The sequence below is a fragment of the Platalea leucorodia genome, assembly GCF_965183815.1.
Source record: "Platalea leucorodia genome assembly, chromosome: 1".
NCBI lineage: Eukaryota > Metazoa > Chordata > Aves > Pelecaniformes > Threskiornithidae > Platalea > Platalea leucorodia.
Window position 1 is genome coordinate 120,216,537 of NC_138823.1, and position 23,014 is coordinate 120,239,550.

At 43.7% G+C, this 23,014-nt stretch overlaps 2 protein-coding genes across 4 annotated transcripts in view; both read right to left on the minus strand.

The window, feature by feature from the left end:
• Positions 1-11,045, minus strand: part of FYCO1 (FYVE and coiled-coil domain autophagy adaptor 1) — a 53,225-nt gene extending 42,180 nt beyond the window's left edge. For all 3 annotated transcript variants that reach the window (XM_082318911.1, XM_082318910.1, XM_082318909.1), the window contains exons 1-2: positions 10,954-11,045; positions 1,279-1,460 (exon numbers count right to left, since the gene is read on the minus strand). In XM_082318911.1, the coding sequence (XP_082175037.1) occupies positions 1,279-1,333 (55 nt within the window). In that variant the 5' untranslated portion in view covers positions 1,334-1,460; positions 10,954-11,045. The remainder of the gene's footprint in view (positions 1-1,278; positions 1,461-10,953) is intronic.
• Positions 11,046-21,583: 10,538 nt separating this feature from the next.
• On the minus strand, positions 21,584-22,600 carry XCR1 (X-C motif chemokine receptor 1; the record flags this gene model as incomplete). Its single annotated transcript, XM_082311453.1, has 1 exon — positions 21,584-22,600. One exon carries the CDS (start codon positions 22,598-22,600, stop codon positions 21,584-21,586), a length of 1,017 nt encoding a protein of 338 aa, XP_082167579.1.
• Positions 22,601-23,014: the final 414 nt, after the last annotated feature.

Below are 23,014 nucleotides of genomic sequence, written 5' to 3' on the forward strand. Positions count from 1 at the left end.
CTTAGCAAAAACTGTTAACAGACAATTGCTAACTGGTTCTTCAGCAGAGGAAAGAGAAATAACTTTTTGCTGTCTCATGTGCACATTAAGGTATTGCCACAGGACAAACAGAATTCTGATTAGAAAGGACAAAGCATGTAATCTGCTAAAGGGGATCAGTAACACGAGAACAGTCATTCAGTCAGCACATTTATCTTCTCCATGCTTTATTCAGGAAGGTTCAGCTTGTGCTGGTTACAAAACACAAGTGGGAAAAATAATTTACATAAAAATAAGCATACAGCAACTCCTCCTCCCTAAAACCTATACCCATAGTGGGTGAAGAAATCTCAAGTCAAAGCAAACTCTGCTCTCTCCCTGGACACTCTGGCCCCAAAAGGGTGTACTACTCAGCATCAGAAATTACTGATTTTGAGCTTCCTTTCCACTTGTTTTTTTACTTCTTTCAAGTGCCTAAGTGAGCCTTAGCTCCCAGTCCCACTTGATCCCCTTTGCAAATTAAAATCTATTCTTGTTAGCAGGCACATAGATCTCCTTTTTGTGTTACAGGAAGATCTAGATTCCCAGCTTTGGTGCATATCATACCTTATATTTAATAAAAATTAAAAGGAAAAATATCTGGATCTTGGTATAGGCAGCTGATTAGGACAGAGACAGAGCAGTAAAACGGTTATGAATCTGCTGCCAATTTTGCCTGCAACAGAGCTGTGGAAAATGAGGTTGGCTACTGCTAGTGAAGGACAAGTCAGGTACACAGAAAGTATGTTCCACTGCAGCAAGAACAGCAGATTCAATTTTCCAGCACTCTTCCTCTGGGTCTCCATTCCCGGTTTGGTTTGGCCTTCTGTTTTTTTCCCTTCCTACATTAGCAGCAACTCCACACCAGCTTCCCATCAAGGGAGGATCTAAAATTCAGGCCTTCTCCGTATCTCATGTGAAGTCTTGTAACAGCATAGCTCTATTAATGCCAACAAAGTCCTAGCTCACACCACATACCCTACAGACACGTTTTTTTTTTTTAATTGTAAAACTTATTTCTCATCTTGTATGTTTAAATTTGCAGGATTTAAGAATTCAGGATCCTGCAGAAGTACAGCACATTCTCACAAAAAAATCAGTCACATCTCTAATGAGCACATCAGACATCTTGAACTATGTTGCTACAATTGCCGCACAAAAGTGTTACACAACTAAAAACACAACTCCTACTCTCTGTTATCTAAAACATGGAGGATGCAGTCCAGCCTACAGAATGAATCTGTCAGCATAGCACTGTACCTTGCAAGTCTCTGATAATCCGCTGCAGCTGGCTTTCGCCACTAGTTGCTGCCATCTTGAAAACCAAAGGATCTGTCCTGGGCTGTCAACCTTTTTGTCCATCTAGATAAAAATAGCAGAGTTCATATCCTTGATGACCATTGGGCTGATGAAGATTATTCTTCTCTGTGACACCCGCAATTCTGTAAAAGTAAAAAATAAAGTCTTTATCATCTCAAACGAGCAGAAGAGAGGTTCTTTAGCATTTTAGATCCTGTTTAGTAAAGAATTCCCATAAGGCCAGCTCTTTTCCAGGAACCTCCTTTATATTCCCTTCTAGATTTCACTTTCCATTTCAGTTATTTCTTCAGTTTTATCTTTCAAAACTACTGAGCAAACCTCAGAGAGCAATTTTCTGTTGCTGGAGTTACAACACAGTTAGTCTTGCAGCCCAGCTCAGGCTGGCATTTCATGCAACTCATCTTGTGACCCTGAGGGAGGTTCTGATGACACGGGACTTTCCCTCCCAAACCCCTCTGCCAGATCTTCCCTGCAGGCTGCAGAGTAAAAAGACACGACGACTTTTCCATCTCAGGGAGACTTTCAAGACACAGACTAGGCAAGGGCCAAGGAGTCAAAAACTGATGCATGTTTCATTCTCTGGCATTGGAGCATATTTTTAACTTCTAAGAGCTACTAAAAGATTTAGTAGTGGAGACTGGTTTTAGTACGAGAAACATCTCTCATTCCCTCCTCAGAACCCACTGTTCCCAACACATGTAAGAGGACACCACTTTATTTTAAGCTCTGTTACAGCATCCCTGGCTGGATAAATATACCTTGCAGCACGTCCCTTGCTTAGAACAATGACAAGTGAGTTATACCTAGCACGCGTAGAAAATATTTCCTTAATTAAAATTAATGAATTAAAATTAATTAAAAGCCTCAAACACTTTACTAAAACAACAATGCCTGGGGACCCAAACTTTCAAACACTACCCTGGGAACAACCGTTTAAAGGAAGCCCCATAGAAACCGTATAGGGAACTTACTAAGCATCCTGTTCAAAGGTTGTTCAGAATTCTGCCTGCAATAGTACAGCCAAATTTTCAAGCAAGCATAACACCCAAAGTACTGAATCTTTAGAAAATTTGCTGTTACATTTCTGTGCTTTTGTTATCATTCAAGCTGAACTACAATGAAATTAAGTTGTAATTAAAATCTTACAAACTTTTGAAATACAAATGTGATTAGGTCAAATGATTGTATCTCCTTTCTCTTTTTTTTCTTTCACTCCCAAAATAACTGAATTGGCATGGCTGAAGTAGGTTAGGTGTCTGAACGAATCGAATGGACTATCCTTCTACCCTATGTATCGAGGTATTGTTTGGAAATGGTCCTGATGTGATCCCGTATTCTTTCCTTTTTGAAACAAAGCAGACCTTAACAAAGTGAGAGACAGAAACGTGGCAAATATGAAGAAAAAAGCTGAAACTAGGCTTAATAGTGTGTTTCTCTTAATACCTGTGTTTTGTTACCTGCTAGTTTCCATTTCCGTATTTTGATGGTGGTCATTATGTTATGACAAAACTGTCGCGTAGACCATGTGCTGCCTGGGGAAGGGCCTTGACCTGCAAAATCCCCACCACAACTGTGCTGCTTCAAGGAGAGTAGGCCAGCACAGCATAGACCAGCTGACCTTCTGTGGTGCCAAACATCATTTTTTACCCTAGATCAACAATATTACATACCCAAGATTCCCATCTTGATTCTACTGAGTGATCATATAAAGTACCACACATCCTGGCAACTTGCTGAGTTTGGGTACGAAAAAAAGCAAGAATAACAAACCCAGTGAGTCAACATTTCCTTTTACTAAGCACGCACAGTAATATATGCTGTATCTGTTCAGGTTGGCAACTGTTACAGAAATGAGCATAAGTGAGAAGACTGTGCAATGTGGGCAACGGCAAGCCAAAATGTGCGGCCAAACCAAAGGCTCTTCCTCACACAATGGGGGAAGAGAGGAAGGACCAACAAGGGGATCCTGCCCATCCTTCCCAAAGGCCAGAACAAGCTCCCATTCAAGGCTCCAGAGACACAAAGACTGTGCGAGAGGCATGCCCGGGAAACAGTGACCAGGCCAGCTGCAGGCTTGTACAGAGAGCCTGGAAGAGATGGCAGGTGGGAGTTGAGCCCTTATTTTACAACAGCCAGTGGGGAGCAGGACATGGGGCACCCTATGGCAGACGGGCACAGCACGGGACATCATCAAGTGCTAGTTCCCCGCAGACTGCCCAAGCAGAGATTTACTGGGGGAGGATTAAGGAGGTTTAGAGTTGCCCCAGCCCCACTAGCGCTATGTAAGTTAGTGTGTTTGCCCAGAAGTCACACATAAACGACTACTGTGTGCACAACAGTTCAGCGGCACAGCACAAGGGAAGGCAGCGTGTTCCCAATGCGTTGATCCTGTTGTGCCAAAGCAGCCCAAGACAGGCATCTTTATCCCTGCCAGGATCTCCTAGGCAGAATGCAGGAGCCCTGAACAGAGACCACAATTCAGCTGGAGGCATGTAGCTGCACAGCCTGCTCCTCTTCTTCGTCTCGTCCCAGTCACCCCTTTCCTCAGCACAGGGAGCAAGGTCTCACAGTTTCCCCCTTCCTAGCATCAGCTTGCACCCATGAGACATGCATTTACTCCCTTCGTTTCCCAGAGGTGAAGGGGATCTTTCGACCTGGGCTATTGCACAAGGAGAATGTGCTGAAACTTTTTCTACCTGCCTTCTCCTCTGCAAAACGGGGAGAAAGGTACTTCTCCCCTCCATGGTCCTTCCAGAGGTGTTCTTAGAAAACACAGTCCATCCCACAGAAAGGTGCAGAGCTCTCACTTCCTATAGCAAAGAAAGCTGACAATGTACCTTAACCGGTTTCCCAAGGTTTCAAAATAGGAAGAGCTTCTGTAAGGACCCGATTTAGTCCTTCCTGATCACAGAACATTTTGCGCAGAATTCTTTAGAACACAACCCTGTTCCTCCAGCATTTCCTATCTGATTATGTACGCCTGTAAATATTTGCTATGAGAAAACAGCATGATACACGTGTCAGGCACGAGTGACCTGCTGTGGGTCAAAAGCTTTTTAGGTGACGCATCGTTACCTCTCACATAATAGCATTTGACTAAGGCTGACGGCATTAACTTGCACAAAACTGCAGAGCTGCAATGACATCAGTGCAGTTACGCTAAGGACCTGGCACAGAGTACGGCCGAGGAGGCAAGGCAGGGCATGCCGTCAGTCCCTCCTCGCACTCTTGGGCCCTGCCTGCTGATGTCTGAAGGCGGCTGCTCCCTTTCCTGCTGGCATAAGTACTAGTGAGGGGGTGACAATCTCCTTTACAGAGGAGGATATCCTGGAGATTAAAGAAAGAAGCAGCAAGGAAACAGCCCGCTTACAGGAAAAGATTTACCTGAAGGGGAGTGAGACCTATACAAAACAGCAAACAAGATTTAATGACTGTAATTAAATTGGTTAGTAGGGTAGCTACAATGACCTACTTTTAATCGGATTTCATAACATTTCTCTTTGTGTTACTGTAGGCATGTCTGCATCTCCAGCAGCTACATCTTTTTTAATTCATTGATCAATTTTGGCCAACCTTGACAGAAGGTAGAGGTCTTCAAAATATTACACTCCTCCATGTGCCATCAGAACAGGAAGCTTCGAGGAAGTCCATGAGCAGAGTTTCTCTTCATTGATAAAAAGGCTGCACTGAGACCTCCGCGACAGCCTGACATCAGGGAATCCGCTCCCCACCCAAGTGCATTTTCAGTGTACACCAAGAGCAGAGCTCACACTGCAGACTTGGTGTAATTCAGTTAAAAAGTAAATCAGATCTGGAAGACAAATTCATTGGAAACCAACGTCCACTACTTTCTACTGCTTACGCAAATATTTCACATTAACATAACTACTCTGGCCTAGCCATTCCAAACAAGGGCACTTCATCGCATGGCCCCCACTGGTATCACAAGACCTTTAATTATTTGGCGCCTGCAATTCTATACCTGTTCTAGGGACGTGTAATGTGAACATGATTTGTGCCATAAAAGCAGATAGTGACTGATAACTGCAAGGCACGCTTTTGGAAAGTGTGTGGAAAAAACAACCTACCTGGCTGTACAAGACACGTTGACAAAAGAACACTGAACGCAAACCTCACAGCAAAGATGAAGGAAGAACTGGGAAAAGGAAGCCTCTGCCTCTCAGGACCATAACACCAGTGATTTAGCTGAATAATTTCATTCCAGTAATTGTCCGGAAAAAGTACTTTGTACTTTGTTGCTGCACGAAACATAGAGTCCCAGTGGAATTTACTGCAGCTGTGCTCCTAGCTTTTCTATTTTGTACCATGCAGGTACATAAAGCTGCACATCCATAAAGCTAAAGAACTGTGTGCTGGAAATAAGGGTCTGAGGTGAACTGCAAAAAAGACAGCATGACTCTTCTGTCATGCACACACACATGCTTTTACTGGGCAACTCAGCCCTTTGTGCTTTAACACTGCATATAAAGATATGTGACTGATAAAAACGCACACTGGACTACATTAAAGAGGATGATTAAAACCAAAAGGCAGGCACAGCCTGAATGTCAGCTAAGGTTGCCATTCGGAGTTTTGAAGCTTGGTTCCATTCCGAGAAGTGAAATTTTCTTGCTAAATTAATCTTCCCCCTTCATTTTCTACACTAACAAACCTTTACATTTCAAGTACAAAAATACGGTTTTGGAGGAGTATTTTTTATTTGTTTTAGTACTTCAAACAGGAGACCATGCTGCAAACCTATGCTGGATTGCCCACACACTCATACAAGCATACCTTGTTTTGAAGTGTTCGGGCGTATAAACGTTTAGTAATAAAACACATCTTGCAGAAAATATGTGACCAGAAAAACAAATTCACAGAGTATCATAGCATAGCAGAAGAGAGTAACTAGACGAAGAGCATAAAAACATTCACATATTTTGCAAATGCCTGGCAGAAAAGTTGCGTGTTTATAGTTAGGGACTCCTTACAGTAAAGCCCTTTTGTGGGGAGGCCCTTGCACTGTAGGGATATTTGCATTTTACAGCATAAGAACACAAATTAATGACATTCACAAAATACTGCTTGCACCCCTAACCTGACAGGAGAGACTGACACAAAAGAATCAGTGAAGTTTTTTATAATCTTTGTGCAAATCCCCCTATTCTATGGACAACTGGCCTGCATTGCCCTCCCCCCCCCCCATTGTATTTGCAAACTGTTCTTAGAAAAAGATCAAAACTAAGCAACAGATACGAGTATACAAGTGGCACAATAAGAACTCCATGAGATAGAGTTAATTTTTAACCCTGAGTGAGGAAAGCTGGCAACCCTAACAACTTTTTTTAATGTTGCACCTACCGAATTAGACCTCCACTCTAAGACCTGACTTAAATCCCTTTAAGACGTTACAATGAACTTTGCCAAACAGGACAGATGCGTTAGACCAGGGACAAGTTTCCTGGTTTGGAGAATACAGTGCTTTGTCTGTGATATTCCTCACATCAATAGCTGTTGAACAACATGAACTCAAATGACCCACTTTCCGCAAACAACGACACAGGGATGAGCTTGTACGTGTCTCACAAAGACAAGCCTGTCTCAGCCCTGTTTCATGACGAGAGAAGTTGCCTGTTTGAGGAAGCAGTCAGTTCACAAGGAGAAGAGTGCTCTTCTGATAACAGGAATTGCACTAGTATCGCTTTCAACAAACTCATCTGCCCTTTTTCCTTAGGACACGCCAGACGGCACCCCATGTCAGGAATGCTACACTGTGTTTACTAACATCTACTAATTAACCTAACCATAACTCTCCTAGAGACTTGCTTCTCTTCAGCTGCCCCCATCCTATTTCACTCCCCCCGGGGAAAGGTACCCCTGCTGCCTCAATGCCTGTACGGTGAGTTGAAAAGATAGGTTTCATTCAAAACTGAAAAGGTTTTTTCCCCCTTTGCACTCTCATTCTTCCAAACCATTCTCCCCATGTCCCTATGCATCCTCCCTGCCACAAAACCTGCTCTTCCTCTCCATAACTCACCCAACTATTTAAATCCCTTACACATTCTTCAAGCCAGGCACCTGACGCTCGGATGCTCCTCTGAGGAGCACCATATAGATACCTACAGAAAAAGAAACACTAGGGGACTTCCAGCTGCAAAGGAGCATTGGTGATTCATGACACTCAACTCGCTCATTGTACAAGCTTGGAGTCCTCAAAAAAATCTCATGTTTTTCCGGTCTCCAAAGTTGGTCTCTGAGCCTTGTTAACTTCCTCAGCAAGCTTGGCCTGACTAAAGCATCTCAGACACCTCTGAGACTTTGGGATAGTTAAAAGCAACAACCATTACATCCTAACTCTGAACAGGGGCTTTCCTTCGCAGGATTTTTTACCTCTGTATCTACCGTTCCACACTGTCCCTCCAAGCCGAGGTTTCAGAAGTACTTGAAAAGGCTGCCTCCAACTAATGGTTTTGGGAAGTTTGGCGGGCGGGTGTTGAGACTTGCATATCTGTAGCACTCCATCTGTCCTCCATCCAGCCAACTGCAGCGGTAGCTCCCCAGGGCAACTCCTGGCCTATATGTAGTTCCCAGTGAACTAGCAACAAGCCACACTGAAAATTACAGGTTTTGGCCATGCACACATAGATCAAATAGGCGGCAAGGCAAGCACATTAAGCAAAAACCACGCTTAGACAACCCAGACTGACAGGCCACTGAATGAATCATGCTATCCCACAGCCAACAGCAAAAATTCTTGTTTTCTTTCCTCTAGCAGGAAGTACGGAATATTTCCTCTCTCCCTCTTTTCTCATGGGCTTTCCAGTGAAGGTCACCATTTTGGGGGAAAGGGGAAATTTCAGAGTTACAAACCCCAAAGATTTAAAAGCCTTTGGAAGAGAGGCCTGTATGAGACTGCCACTGCTGAGCTGGTTGGGAACAGACAGGCTCACAGACGCAGACTTGGCGTGAGCCCAGTTATTTGGGGATACCCTGATGCAACCTGTTCATTTTCAAAACCTAAGTTGGCTTGCAGCAGTAGCAAGACCTTTACTGTGCTCATCTTCCTTCCCAGCAGTAAATTAAACGTCATCGTGGACACACTCAGGGGTTAACTGTTTACAAATATCTTTGCTGAGATCACTATACCATCAGCAACCACAGAATACTGTGACGGACAAAAATATTAAACCAAAGGGAAGGGTGTACGAGTCAAGGCCCTGTGCAGCAACAGTTTCCCAGCGCTATTCCAAGCACCGCGATTGAGACGCTCTACGTAAAAGTTTCTGCTCCTTCTACCAGTGTTACAAACTGTAAAGCCTTCTTCTGAATACATTTGGGCAAAGTATTTAAAATTACTACTATTATAGAATTTTTGGACGCAAACAGCCACCACTCCCTGGACAAACTGGAATTACTACACGGAAATATGAACTAGATAGATACAAGCTTCCAAAAAGTTTCCTTGCATTGGCAAAACCAAACAGAAATAAAAACATAGTAATATAAATAAATAAAACCAATAATGGGTAACAATAAAAACACCTAGGGCTTTTACAGTTCCCTTCAGTTTAATAATCTCAACGACATCTAAAGAATACGAGAAGGCTTCAGTGTTTATTTGACAAATAGGCAATTGTTAATTTTTAAATGTGATCAACTAAGAAAAACAAATAACAACCTGAGTTAAAAATAATTTTCAGCACTACTTTTCCTTGAGTCACCAGATCATTTCTGCAATTTTACACATACTTTTCCTTACATTTTGAATAGTTTTCTCTCCAGTGTTGTTCCTTTAGGTTTTGATCCGCCACTGACCAGGTCTCAGAGGACCCTGGCCTCCAGGATGTTAGTACGAATTCCTGTTCCTTTTATGTAACCCTCTAGCAGTGGCGAGAGGGACTGCAAATACAATACACCCTTCCACTGTTATCAGATGGTGTACGTAAGAGGCTCCTTTATACATGAAAATCAGGCTCCGTAACTAACTGGCTCTTCAGAAAAAGTAGTGAAACCATGTTCACAACAAACGCTGCCAAATATATATACTACAACAAGAAGAGCAAAATCGACTATCACTTGTTTTCCACCATAGTATCTTAGATACAACTTTTTAACTGCAGTGCAGTCTTCTAAATGTGAATGTTTGGAAACACTGTTTGGAACATCGGGAACACGTTTTAAATTCCAGCACTCCCATGAGGATCGTTGGAAGACTTCAGGAAACTGCCTTGTACACAGTAATATCTGGAAAACATCAAACCCACTACTGCAAGGCAGTTTATCTCCTCTGCTGCACATCCTGCAACATCATATCAGAACTGAAAACAAGAAAAACACCAACAGAGAACATGTCACCATGTTGCTGACAAGGCAGAGTTCATGTTGTACCCTGAAAGTTTAATCTCGGCCTGCCTCCATGGGTGCGTGAAGTCAGAGCTGGATAAAATCAAGCACCCACTTCCACTCTTCAGCATAAAGAAGGGAAGGCCTGGTATTCCTCCCTCTTTGTTTACACTTGAAACGTAGCTCAGTTTCAAGTGAGAGGCTGACGCAGAAGCATGACACCTACAGCCGAACAACTCCATATGCCAAGCAAACCTTTGCGCAGGCAGAAATCAGCAGGAGGCTGGGTGCAACGTCCCGGGCAGAAAACACCAGGGCCCTGAGCTCCTCAACAGGCAGCGGCAGCAGCAACGCATTCACCAGCCTCCAAAACACGGCACAGCCCCTCCGCAGCACAACTCACCACCGCAGGACCTCTGCCCGAGGAGAATCCAGAGCCCAAAGGCGTTGGATGACCATTTCACTAAAGCCTCGCTTTTTTTTTGTTGTTTGTTTGTGTGTTTCCTTGCTGCCTCTGGATTACCGGGATCAACGTAAGCCGGAGGAGGGCCGGCTGCACACCCAGCATCTGCTCTGGAGACAGACCCAGCCGCCCCGCGCGCCAGCAGAACTCTCCCTGTCCATCCGCCGGAGATTTGCCGACACAAGGGCAAGCGGGATTAGGGCCGTGGCAAATATTTGCCTATCAGCACTTTATAACGGGTGAGGGCACGGACATTAGCGGGTATTTAGCTTCTAGCAGGGCCCCGGGTGACTCTGCTCCTCCGGCGACGGCCGTGACCGGTGGGGAGGACTCGGAGGGTCGGTTCAGGGGCGGATGACAGGGGAGAAAAGAGACGGCAGTGTTTATGTCGGCCTAAAATCATCGCTCACCAGGTGGAAACGGTGACACCTATGGCGACTGGGCCTGGATGCCCACTGCCGTACGCCTAGGCGCCGGCCACCATCCAGGCCACCCAGGGCCTGTGTGCACGGAGCCGGTCACCCCACCCCGGGCTGAGGTGGCCCTGCCGGGCCCGCGCTCGCCCCGCCACGGGGCCGAGCCAGGCTCCCCCCCCACAAAGCCGCCCAAGCGCTGAGGGGCCGCGGCGCAGATCTCTCTCCCTCCCCGTCCCCGCCGGGGCTCCTCCCCTCGGAGCCCAGCTCCGAGAGGCAACAAGTGGAAGCCGCTGAAGTTACTTCCCCCTCTCCCTCTCTCCCGGCAGCCGCCGCCTCTTCCCCGCCGCCCTCCGCGCTCCCGCAGGGGGGTGTGAGGGGGGCGTTGGGTGTTACCTGCGCCGCCGCCGCCATGTCACGGAGAGGCGGCCCGGGGTGAGGCTCCGGCGCCGTTCGCCGCTCCCCGCCGACTACAACTCCCGTGAGGCCGCTGGAGGTGCCTCCCCACCCCCGGGGCGGTGGCTGGGTGCGCCGCTATGGGCTCCCGGCCCGGCCCGGCCCGGCCCGGCGGCGGAGGGCCTAGCCGAGCGCCTGGGTGAGCGGCGAGGCCGTGTGGGGAGGCTGGGGGAAAGCACCATGGTGAAAACAGAGTTTAAAAATGGATTTGAGGGAAAAATCGCCGCTTTCCCCTACAGCTGCAGGCTTGGGGCGGTTTCCTCTCAGGGGGGTGTGTTTCTGGTACCCTCAAGCAAGGTCGCCTGTCAAGAAATGTAACTTCCTAATATAGGACCGACTGTCGTTTGTAGGACAGTTCACTATGGGAGGTTTTTTGTTTGTTTTTGTTCTTATGCATCAGCTCATCGAGCTCTTTGCACGAACAACTGAAGTGAATATGAAAGTCAGGCTCAATAAATCCAGTACACAGCAGATTTCCCCTTTCTGTCCGTGTCAGCTGACGAAAGGAAAACCCTCTTCCCAAAAAGAAAGACGTAGGTAGGGATTAATAAAGGCCACGTACGGTAAGAGACTGGGAGAAAGCGGGTGTGAAACTGGAACAAGATGTTGCTTCCTAAGGCAGGGTTTATTAATACTCCCACACCATCTCCCAGCTGGAACCAGGCTCCTTCTACAACCAAGCTATTCCCACTCTTCAAATTTTAACCCTTCCATAAGGCATATGATACTCCGAAAGGACATTTCTTTCACAGCGTCTGAAATAGGCAACACTGGTTTTGTATTTGAAGTGTACTTCAAAAACTAAGTTCCTTTGGTTTATTCCACATTGCCTTGGTAAATAAATGATTTTAAATAAAACTTGTGACCAAATGGTGTGTGATCAATTCATGCCACAATGCTTGTGACTATGTTAGCGTCATAAACTTCAGCTGAGGCAGCCATAAGATCAAAGCATCATATTTTCAAGACTCTGAGGAAATACATGTGGTACGTAGTCACTGACAAGTCTCCATCATCCTCATTTTTTCATCCTCAACTTACGGATGACTAAGTGACCTTAAAGTTTTGGTGAATAATCTTCACCTAATGTATGGTTTTAAACAGCTCAAAAGCATCTTAATGTCCTCAGAAGTGCAGGTTATAGGGCTAAGCACGTCGTGGGCATGTGACTCCTGAAACACAATATGGGATGTCTTACATAGTTTGGAAGCAGCCTTCAGGCTGACTTCTCTTGGCACGCTCTGCTGCATCATGCAGCACAGGGCCAGGAGCATCTGCTGGAAACAAATGTTTGTTTTCCATTGGTCTGTAGGCAACTGGGTGCCTTCCAAAAGTAACCTCATGGTCATCGGTTGCAAACAACGATAAATCGCATCTCAGATAATTTCACTGCGATGGAGGGGTTTTTATATCTTGTCAAAAAGTCTTTGTGCAGTTTTACTTCTCACTCAAAAATAATCAAGTAGAATGGATTGTTCCTCCTTTTAATTATGTAATGACAAGCTACTTTCAGAAATATTTAATTATTGACATTAATTATTGAATTATACAGACATCAGTTTCTTCAGAGAAAAACATGCTGTTTCCAACTAGGTCTGTTGATGACCAACACTTCCTTAGAATTTTCTATATTTTTTATTTCTTAGCAACAAAAGAGGTTCAAGATTTTTGCTTTCTGAAAGCTGCCCTAGAAAAAAAAAATTGCATTATCTGTTCCATTTGTGTTGCTTTATTTTTAGTCTGATAAAATTTATTGTTTAACTTCTTCATAAACTATGATAAGCTGGATGGGAATTATTGTCAATTTTACTAGCCCGGGAAAGGCAATGTCAGCCATCTCAGCAAAAGGAAAGCCTTTGTTGGGAAAAGTCTTTTCATTAGTTGATGGAATGTTACCCTTGAGATCATAAATATATTCCATAGAGGTACCCAACGCAATCAACTAAAACTACTAAATTGCTACTTAATATGCATTAAGGATCATTAAGGGATGATGCTGTATTCTTTAGGTTCTGTTCCATACAGCTAAAATGTAGGTCAAGATAAATATTTAAGGGCTGAAATCAACTTCTGACATCAGAAGATACATCTAATGCTAGCTGCAGTTCTTTCTTTTAGAGTGATTCTGAAAATACAATTTGAATGTGGCTTGGTTTGGGGTTGGGGGTTTTTTGCGTTTTGGTGGCACTAGAAGCCATTTCTGTACAAAGTTTGCAAATAAATACAGAATCCTTTAGTTTTAATGGTGATGCATAAACGTGCTCTTTTTTTTGCGTGGAAAGAGCTTCCTCCATTCAGACAAGCCAATTTACATTCACACTGTCTAGCTCGTTATAAAGTAAAATTATACACTGTTATCAGTCATGTCCTGCTGACAACACTTTGGTGCCTCATTGACTAGAGCTGGTCTTTACTAAACCCTCTTGACTAACTGGGCTCTGTCAAAAAACAGAAAAAATATCTCCTGTGGCTATTGGATTCTGGGAATATTTCATAGCGGTCTCTGAGTATGTGTCCATAGGACGTGTTCTTTCATCTGTCTGACGTTATTGTTACATCTAGTATGTATTTTCTTTTAGTTTTTTAAAGAGTTAATTGATGTTATATAATAACCGGGGAGGGTTTTGCTTCCCCTAGGCACCTGAGGTATTTTATGAGAGTAGCAAGCTCCCAGTTTCCCTGGTCACCCTCAGTGGATTAACATACCATTGTAGCTAGACTGAACAACAGGCTGCTGTTCATCATCAGAGACTTTCTGTGGCTGCGGCGAGAAAGCTTTGGAAGCACTTTTTGCATTTGTTTGCATTCTGTTTTGAATGGGTGGACAAATAACTGTCAGTAGGTATAAAGCTGGAAGCAGGCAACATAAAAAGAACCAGCAAAGCTCTGGAAAGCCTCTAGAAGCAAATTTGGCATTTTGGACAAGGTGGCTGAGGGGCTGGGAAGAATATTCTGCTAATATCAGGTCAGCTTCTGAGACTGACTTCCACCTGAGCACATCGGGGTTAGGAGCTATCGCTGTGCGGAACTGGCTGCATTTCACTCCTGTGTGGACAAAGTAGGTACCGAGATTTTGAGCTGGTTCAGTGCTGGTTCAACTGAAGCAGCAATGATATGGCAGAACCAGGACAGAGGCTTTGGACTGTGCAGTTTAAATGAACCAGAGTCTTTTGTATACATAAAGGTGCGTGGCACATGGAGATTAAGAGCTGGGTAAGATGGCTGGAAGGGTATCGCTGTCAAGAAACAGAACTTGACCTCAGAAAGCAGCATTGTTTGGAGGAATCAAACAAACTCAAAAATATTTTGGATTTGCTATCTCAGCAGTTCCTGAATATGGAGAGGGTATTCCACTCCCTGCAATTTTCTTTGTTATTCTCAGTTCTTTGCTTCACTCCAGCCAGGATCTTCTGTCTTACACTTCTTTTCTGATTCAAAACTGAAGATACATATATATTGAATGTTTACAGAGCCTAAAACTTCTGTCTGAAAATGCCCACAATCTGTCAGAAAGGGCTGGCTTCCTTTCAAATCTCTTCCTTGTGTATGGTACCTATTGAACCTTTGCAACAAAACGTGCTGGTTCCCTATGTGGCAGGAATTTCTGGTTTACATCTCCATGAATGAATCTTTCCAGGAACTGTATTCCTTGCCATTTCTATACTTACATACAAAAGCAAAATGAGAGCTTTTTAAATAACACTATGTTTTTAACAGGCATAATCTCAACTAGGAATCACTTCCATGACATGTTCATTGCACAGGTCCCTGAAGGCATTGGACATCAAAACCTAACTTTTCCGTTTTGAATTTTGTGTTCAGTTCTTTTAGAGGACTGTGTTTTTCAGGCTGAATTCTGCACTAAAACAATCTTTTGGCAACATTTACTTGGTTTAATGTTGCTCCGGCAACAAATCATAAAAATCATAGAGTAGTTTAGATTTGAAGGCACCTCTGAGGGTCTCTACTCCAAACCCCTGCTCAAAGCAGGTCTGATCAGATGAGGTTGCTCAAGGTTCAGTCGACTCTTGAACCACCTCTCTGAGTCCCTGTTCTAGTATTTGACTACCCTTGTAAAAACCAAATGCTTATGCCCAGTTGAAATATCCCATGTTCCAGCTTGTGTCCATTGCTGTCCACCTCCGAGAAGAGTCTGTCTCCATCTTCTCTGTATCCTCCAGTCACGTAGTTGCAGATGCAGTCTGCTCTCCCCTGAGCCTTCTCTTCCTAAGGCCACATGAACCCAGCTCCCTCAGCCTCTCCCCATCCATCATGTTCTCCAGCCCCTGACTGGCTTGAAGGCCTCTGTTGGACTCCCTCCAGTATGTCCATGACTTCCCTGTACTACGGGGCTCAAAACTAGACACCTACTCCAGATGCAGCCTTGCAAGTGCCAAATAGCGGGGAAGCATCACTTCTCTGGACCTGCATGCTACACGCTCGCTAATACAGCCCAGGATCTGCTTGGCCTCCTTTGCTGTGAGTGCGCTTGCTGGCTTATGTTCAAAGACTCCCAGATCCTTTTCTGCAGAGCTCCTTCCCAGGCAGCTACGCTCCCCAACATGTATAGTTATTCCATTCCAGACACAAGGCTTTGCAAATAAAGCAAAAAATGAATAATCGTCATATTTGCAAACCACAAATTGTTTTCTGTGAGGCCAGCCTTACTGGGTTCTCTAATCTTTCACCGCTGTAACACTCTTACATGAAGAAGGTGAGATGCAGAGAAAGACTGCTAGTGGCAGTCCCGTCCCATGGGTGATTGCTGTGAGATGGCTTCGGTGTTCTTCATATTTTAAATGTGGATAGGGTTCCTTATGTGAATAAATGGGCTTGAGGCTCACTTTCAACATTCGGTGTGCTTAGGAGCAAGTCAGTTCATCTCAAGAACAGCTCTGTGCTGGTAAGTGAAGCACTGTTGTGTTTGTCCCTCCTTTATGATGATAAACAGCTGGTCTTCACAGGTCATCTTTACTGGTGCTTTTTACTGGTCTGTTCTCATTTTGGCTGACACCTAACGCATTATTTTCTATTCTAATTTTTGTGCTTGCTTTAGTATTGCTTCCTGAAGAACATGTAGGCATCTAATAAGTACAGCAAATATCAGTCAAACTTCTCTCCATTTAACACGGGACCTTCCTAATTAAACACTGGATGAGCAAGAGCATTTTAAACTGCTGAGTAACCATAAGGAGAAGATAAAATAGAATTTTACTTATGATTTTAATAACACTGGTGGTATTTTCAAAATATTGAGTTATAGCTGGAGGTATCCTGAATCCCAATTAAAATACTTCTGGCAATAAGCAGTGCATGTTGTGCTTTGCCCAATGCATTGCACCCATTTATGAGTCTTATTCTTGCTCTGATTATGATCAGAAGCAAAATTATCATTGATTTTAATAGGAATGGGATGCTTTCTTAAATGTGTGGATTTTAAGTTTGCTTATTTTATTTTAGACAGTTTGCGTTAGTGGTGGAAAGGTTTAATTTGCTTACCTGCCTTACCCCTTACCAGTGAGGAATTTCCCTACTGGCAGATCAGTGACTGATGCAGGCTCCCATGGCTGAACAGAAGGTGGGAGCTCTGACAGGCTGTGGCAGTGATGCTCAGTTTTGTGTTGACCTGCTGAAAAGACAGGTAGGGAGAAGGGCCCAATCCAGCTAAGTTGCTTGTGGGAGAAGCCGTTGTTCTCCCATTCCCACTGGGTGGAACTTAATACAGACTTAATCAGAGCAGCAAGAGCATGTCCGTTTAACTGTAACTTGCAATTAGGGTTAGAGGTGACATCCTGCATAAACATCCCTCTGGCACTGTACAACAGTTGTAATATTGAGACCACTCAACCTGACACTGCTCCCCTCCCCCAAATAGACTGTGGTTTCCAAAAGCAATTAATTTCTCCTTTTTCACTTCACAAACTTCTTCCTCTCAGTTCTGCATTTGCTCAGACCACATAATAGTTGATTGATTGAGTGAAATTAAAGATTCAGCGGCCCCTGAGCATTATATTTTACCCAGAGCAGTCTGTATGTTCCAAGCATCTGGAACTCCCATAAGGAAAGAGATGCACAGGCTGCCCATCCCCAGACCTGCACTGTGGCTTTAGCAATATAGATATTTCATAACATATGTGTAAAAACAAAGATGGAAGCTACACCAACATATTTCCTCTTGATAATGGATATAGCTCCAAGTGCCACACGGGTTTCTGTGCCTAGTAGCAGAGTTTGGAGAGAGGGATACTACCCATGGTAGAGGAGAATTGCTTTGGGACTACTTAAGTAGACTGGACATATAGTTGCCTGCGGGACTGGGCAGGGTGCATGTGATGGTGCTGAGGGCATTGCCCAATATCATTGTGAGGTGCTATCTATTGCCCCTAAAGGCCATGGTGATCAGGGGAGGTCCCTGATGATTTGAAAAAGATCATGCCCATTTTCAAAAAAGGCAAGAAGGACCATCCAGGGAACTATAGGCTGGTCAGTCTCACCCTTGTGCCCTGGAAGATGGTGGAAGCCATTACCAGACAGAGGCAGGACAAAAATGTTTGGGAACAGCCAGCACAGATTTACCAAGAAAAAATAGTGCCTGACTAACTTATCTGTCTTCTACAATGAAATGGCTGGCTCTGGGGATAAGGGGAAGCTGTGCATGTCATTTACCTTGACTTCTGCAAGGCTTTTGACAAAGTCCCCCACAGCGTCCTCGTAGCCAGACTGGGGAGATACAGTCTGAATGAGTGGACTACAAAGTGGATGAAAAACTGGCTGGACCATCAGGCTCAAAGGGTAGTGGTCAATGGTTTGAAGTCTTAATCAGTGGCTGGTTATGAGCGGCATGCTTTGGGGGTCAGTACTGAGGCTGATACTCTTTCACGTCTTCATTAACAACCTGGATGATGGGACAGGGTGCACCTTCAGCCAGTTCATGGATGAAACCAAATAAGAGGGAGCAGCTGATACACACTGAGTTGTAGGGCTGCCATGCAAGGAGATGTCAGCAAGCTTCAAGAACGAGCTGACAGGAGCCCTGGAAGTTCAGCAATGGCAAATGCTAAGTCCTGCACCTGGGATGGTCTAAACCTCTGCAAGAGCATGGGCTTGGGGCCACCTGGCTAGAGGTCAGCTTTGCTGGAAAAGATCTGGAGGTTCAAGTGGACAACAAGTTGAACGCAACTCAGTCATGTGCCCTTGCAGCAGTGAAGACTAACTGTGTATGGGCCTGCGTTGCCCTCAGATTGAGGGAAACCTTTATTCCCCTCTACCTGATGTTCACGTGGTCACATCTGCAGTAGCATATCCAGTTTTGGGACCCCCAATACGAGAGAGAGATTGACTCACTGAAGTGCGCCCAGTGGAGGACCACCAAGATGCTTAGGGAGTTGGAGAACATGATACATGAGGAGACTAGACTGGCTGGGGCTTGTTTAGCCCCAGGAAAAAACAAGGCTTAAGGGAGATCTGACACCTCTTTTCCATTATGTAATGTGAGGACATAGAGAAGGCAAGGAAGAGGCAACATCACCAGGTTGCAGCAAAAGAAATTTTTTTCATGTAGAAGGAAAAAAATCCACTATGAGAGTTGTTAAGGATTGGAACAGGGGCCCAGAGGAGTTATACAGTCCCTGTTCTTGGGGATTTTCAAAGCTTGACCAGACAAGGTCCGAGCAACCTTGTCTAACTGGGAAGACAGAACTGCTGTGAGCAGGGTGGAGGAGTGGATGACCTCCAGAAGTCTCTTCCAAGCTAAATTAATCTATGAAAATTCACAATTACTTCATCAATTGAAAATACCTTAACTTTAATAGGTGTTTATCAAAGGCGGAGAACAATAACCACAGTGTAGTATTCCACTGAATTTCTGAATGTTTATTAGTACCACTTCATTGTGTCAGGAGGGGAAATATCCACATGCTGAGTTACTTTGGTTATGGTAGGCAGCAGTACAATTGGATAATATTAAGCATTCCCTTTACATGCTCAGATATACTGTAACAAAATATGCTCAAGCTAAAACCAGATTTAAATAACTTGTTAAAAACTGAGGAGAGCAGGATCATTTCAATCTCTCATGCTTCTGTTATACTTCTTGACTTTTTTTAGATAAATGTAAAATGCATTGACAGTAAAGATTTCAGGGTAGTGTAGCTCTCGGACAATGAGTTGAATGACAGTTTGTTGAAATGATGTAGGTGCATGAGACCTTCTTTTACTCATTGTCACAGCGTTTTCCTCTTGTAGAGCTTTGGTGGTGCCTGTGAAGTGGCCCTGGCTTACCAGAACAGAAGAAGAAGAATTTGGACTCATTTGTCCTTCAGTAGGTTGTCTCTTCATAATTGATGGTATTGAGTCCCCAGTTCGAAGTCTCTTGAAGTGCATAGAAACAACCACATCCATTTCAAACATCTCTTATCAGGAGACAAGAGCCAAAGGCTGGTCTCCACCACAACCAGACAAATGACAACTTCTACCTTTCTGTGGCTTGTCTGAACACAAGTGAGTTCCCCTGTGGGATTAATGAGTAACCTTTTTAATTTTTTAATTTTTAGGCAATAACTGTAGTAATGGGATACCAGGACTGACTTGTTCAGAAAGGCGCATCTGATGATAAGGGACAAGGTATGATCACTTTGTTCTGGCAGCTAAACTGAAGCACAAACTAGAAACTATGGGCAAGCCCTAGGAAGACTATTTGGATATGTGTCATATATGTTTGCCCCATTCTTATGCTTTTCCCCAGGTATTCTTGCTTCTGGATACAATCAGAAATAGCATATTGTACTATGGGTGTGTCTGAATTTCTGCTCTTTATAAACTATACAGCAGCTGAGAAGAATCTGGTATCTGCTCCAGATGATCTTTAGAGATCAGATGAAATCATGCAGAAACAACACAGAGACATTTTAAGATGGCTGCCCAAAAAGCCAAATTGTTGCTTAGAACCATTGCCAAAGCATTGCTTGGTGCCACTGCAAAGCTACCTTGGCTTTCTATACAAATGCTAGGAAATGAAACATTCTGGTTTCCAGAGGCTTTGTCATTCAGCTACTCTGGAGCATGCACTACATGTTACACTGCCTGAGGGAAAAAACCCACCGAGCTATCATGAAGAAGAATATTGGTTTCCGTGAGAAAAAGCGCCACAAGATTTGATTGGTGTCATCAGAATGTGAATGGTTTTGTTGCAAAAATGTGTGCTGTTGAACTGAATTCCCTCAACTTGCTTTTAGTTGGGAAATCATGTTTTAGTGGTCATGTAAAAACACTCCTGCACATAACACAATTAGCCCTCTTATCAACATTTCCAAAGCTAGGGTCATGCAAATATTTGCACTTTAGTTCCCACCTGCCCATGGAGATGAGATGCATGCATGAAACGAAAGATTTGCTTGTGGCCAGGCAGCTGGTTAGACCAGATGCTCGCACACCTCAGAGATACGAGCATATCTGGTATTTAGACAGACATGAAGTACATCAAAAACAAACACATGGCTGGTTTGATGATCAGGTTTTAAGAGAGATTTAGACATGTCTGTGAAGCAGTTTTTAAAAAGTTGTGAAGCAGCAAGCATCCAAGTATATAGGCTAAAACCTGCTGCTCTGGCTTCCTTAAAAAAAAAAAAAAAGGGCCAAACATTAATTTTACAAATAAAGCAAGCTATTTCTATCCTGTTATTAAAAAAGCCATTTGTTCTTGCTCTATAACCTTTTTCAAAAGTTTAATTCTTCTCAGCACTGTGGCAAAGGGAGAAAAGGAGGGAGAGAGCATTTAGAGGCAAATATGCTCCCGTGCTGCTCGGGAGATGGGCTGCCAATCCACTGCAACCGCCTGAAGGGATATTCAGAGATTGGTAGGTGCCTGTGGCAGGAGCAGTAACAAGAGGAAAACTAATATCCTAGTGCAGTATCTGCTTAACAGCTTGTGTTCCTTCTAGGGTTCTCTCAAACTTCCCATTTCAGACTCAAAAGACTACTTTTACACTAAGCTGGTTTTATATATATTTATCTACCAACAGATAAAAGAACATATGCACTAAGAACTTCAGAGTCTCTGAGGTCTTGTGGCAATTGTCAGGCCAGTTAATCCTGAGAGCCCCCAAAAGAGAGAACCAATGAGTTCAGCACTGATAAACACTGTAAAGTGTTAAAAGCTACAGAAATATGTATGTGTCCATTGCTATACATAATCCAAGTATTCTAAGTCAGGCAAGAAAGCAACATGCAACACCATTTATGTTAAAACCTGATGTTTTAGCTCCCAAAGGAAAAAGCAAATTTTTTTTTTTTTGCTTTTAAAATAAACTATAAATGAAAGAAAATCCATCTCACTGCACAAAAAATCATGAAGATAAGACTTACAGGCCAATGAAGTAATTTCTCAGCATTCTCAGCTCTCCATCCCACTGCAAATACATTTTTTTATTAATTACTTTCCATACACAGCATGTTTGCAAAGAGTAAATTTGTGTGTCTTTCTCAGGGAAGTGCCTCTAAGAATTAGAGATTATCCATGGCTTTTAAAATCTGAAAGTTCATCCAGGATTAGTGCTAATAGTTAGGTCTCGCTTCAGTAGATGGACGCATCTTCATAGTGGAATTTGTCTTGAGAGCAGGTCCTGGGACTCGAGACTTGACCATTGCCACAGGATAAATACTGACTGCATAAACGTAACAAATGCCTCTTGAACTTGACTCCAACAAATACATAGAGCACGGGGTTGAGGCAGCAGTGGGAGAAAGCAATTTTACGGCTGATGTGAAAGGCAAGGTTGGAGTCTTTTTCATACTGACAGGTGGGTGATGGAAAAGTAATCAGAAAGCTGAGGATGTTATAAGGTGCCCAGCTGAGGAAAAAAGCCACCACAATAATAAGGATGAGTTTCACAGTTCTGTGCTTTCTGCGAGATCTAGCTCCGAGCAGGATTATCAGTATCTTGAAGTAACAGAATACGATAACCGCAAAGGAAAGCAGGAAGAGTACATTTCTCAGATAAATGTCCACCTTTTTCCATTTCCAGTCATCATAATCGCAGGTCTTGCCCCCTTCCAAGTTTTCTTGCACTGTGGTGTGAATCACCTCAGGTACCACAATTAATATACTACCAGTCCAAACAGCCAAGCTCACCAGAAAACCACAGCACTGTGTCTGGGATCTCAAAGTTGAAAGGGGGTTCACTACGGACAAGTACCGCAGTATAGTCATGAGAGTCAAAAAGAAAACACCGCTGTAGTAGCCTATGGAGAAAAAAGCATTCACCGCTTTGCAAAGGAACTCACCAAAAATCCACCCAAAGGTCTGGTCCACTGCCCAGAAAGGCAGCATGCAGGAGAAGACTAAATCAGAGACACAGAGATTCATGATGAAGACGTTCGTTAGAGATGTAAGGTTTTCGTATTTGAATAGGATCCATAACACTAGAGCGTTTCCTAGCAGACTGAGCAAAAATGTCAGAGTGTAGAGGACAGTAGTGAGATGGGTGTAAAATATAAAATAGTCGCCCATTTCACAGACATTGCTTTCATTAGAAAAGTATCCGTATGAGTAATTATAATCTGAATCAGGTAGATAATAATCTTCATCCATTTGTCTGCGCAAACCTCGCTCTGTTCTCCAGCAGCTACTTTGAAGAACCACAACAGTCAAACCAAAATTTTGGTGAAAATCAGCCCAATAACTAAATTCCCACTGTGGAGGCTTCTGTTTTAAGAGACAAAAAGCAGCAGTGAAACTACCTTATTTATCCTGTTTTGGGGAGAGAAAGGAGTCATTTCCTCTTATGACTAGAACATGAACAGGTAGATACTAAAGATTTACCCTGAAAGCAACATCAAGATCTTAAATATGTAAGAAGTCAGAAACTAAGATGTTTCTAAACCAATATGGTCGGTGACAACTGCTAATTATTAAGCTTCTACTACGTGAAGGTTGAGGGTGCATTGTTTTTTAACGTAAGTATCCCAGGTGCCAAGACTTTCAAATCTGCTACTATTTTTTAAG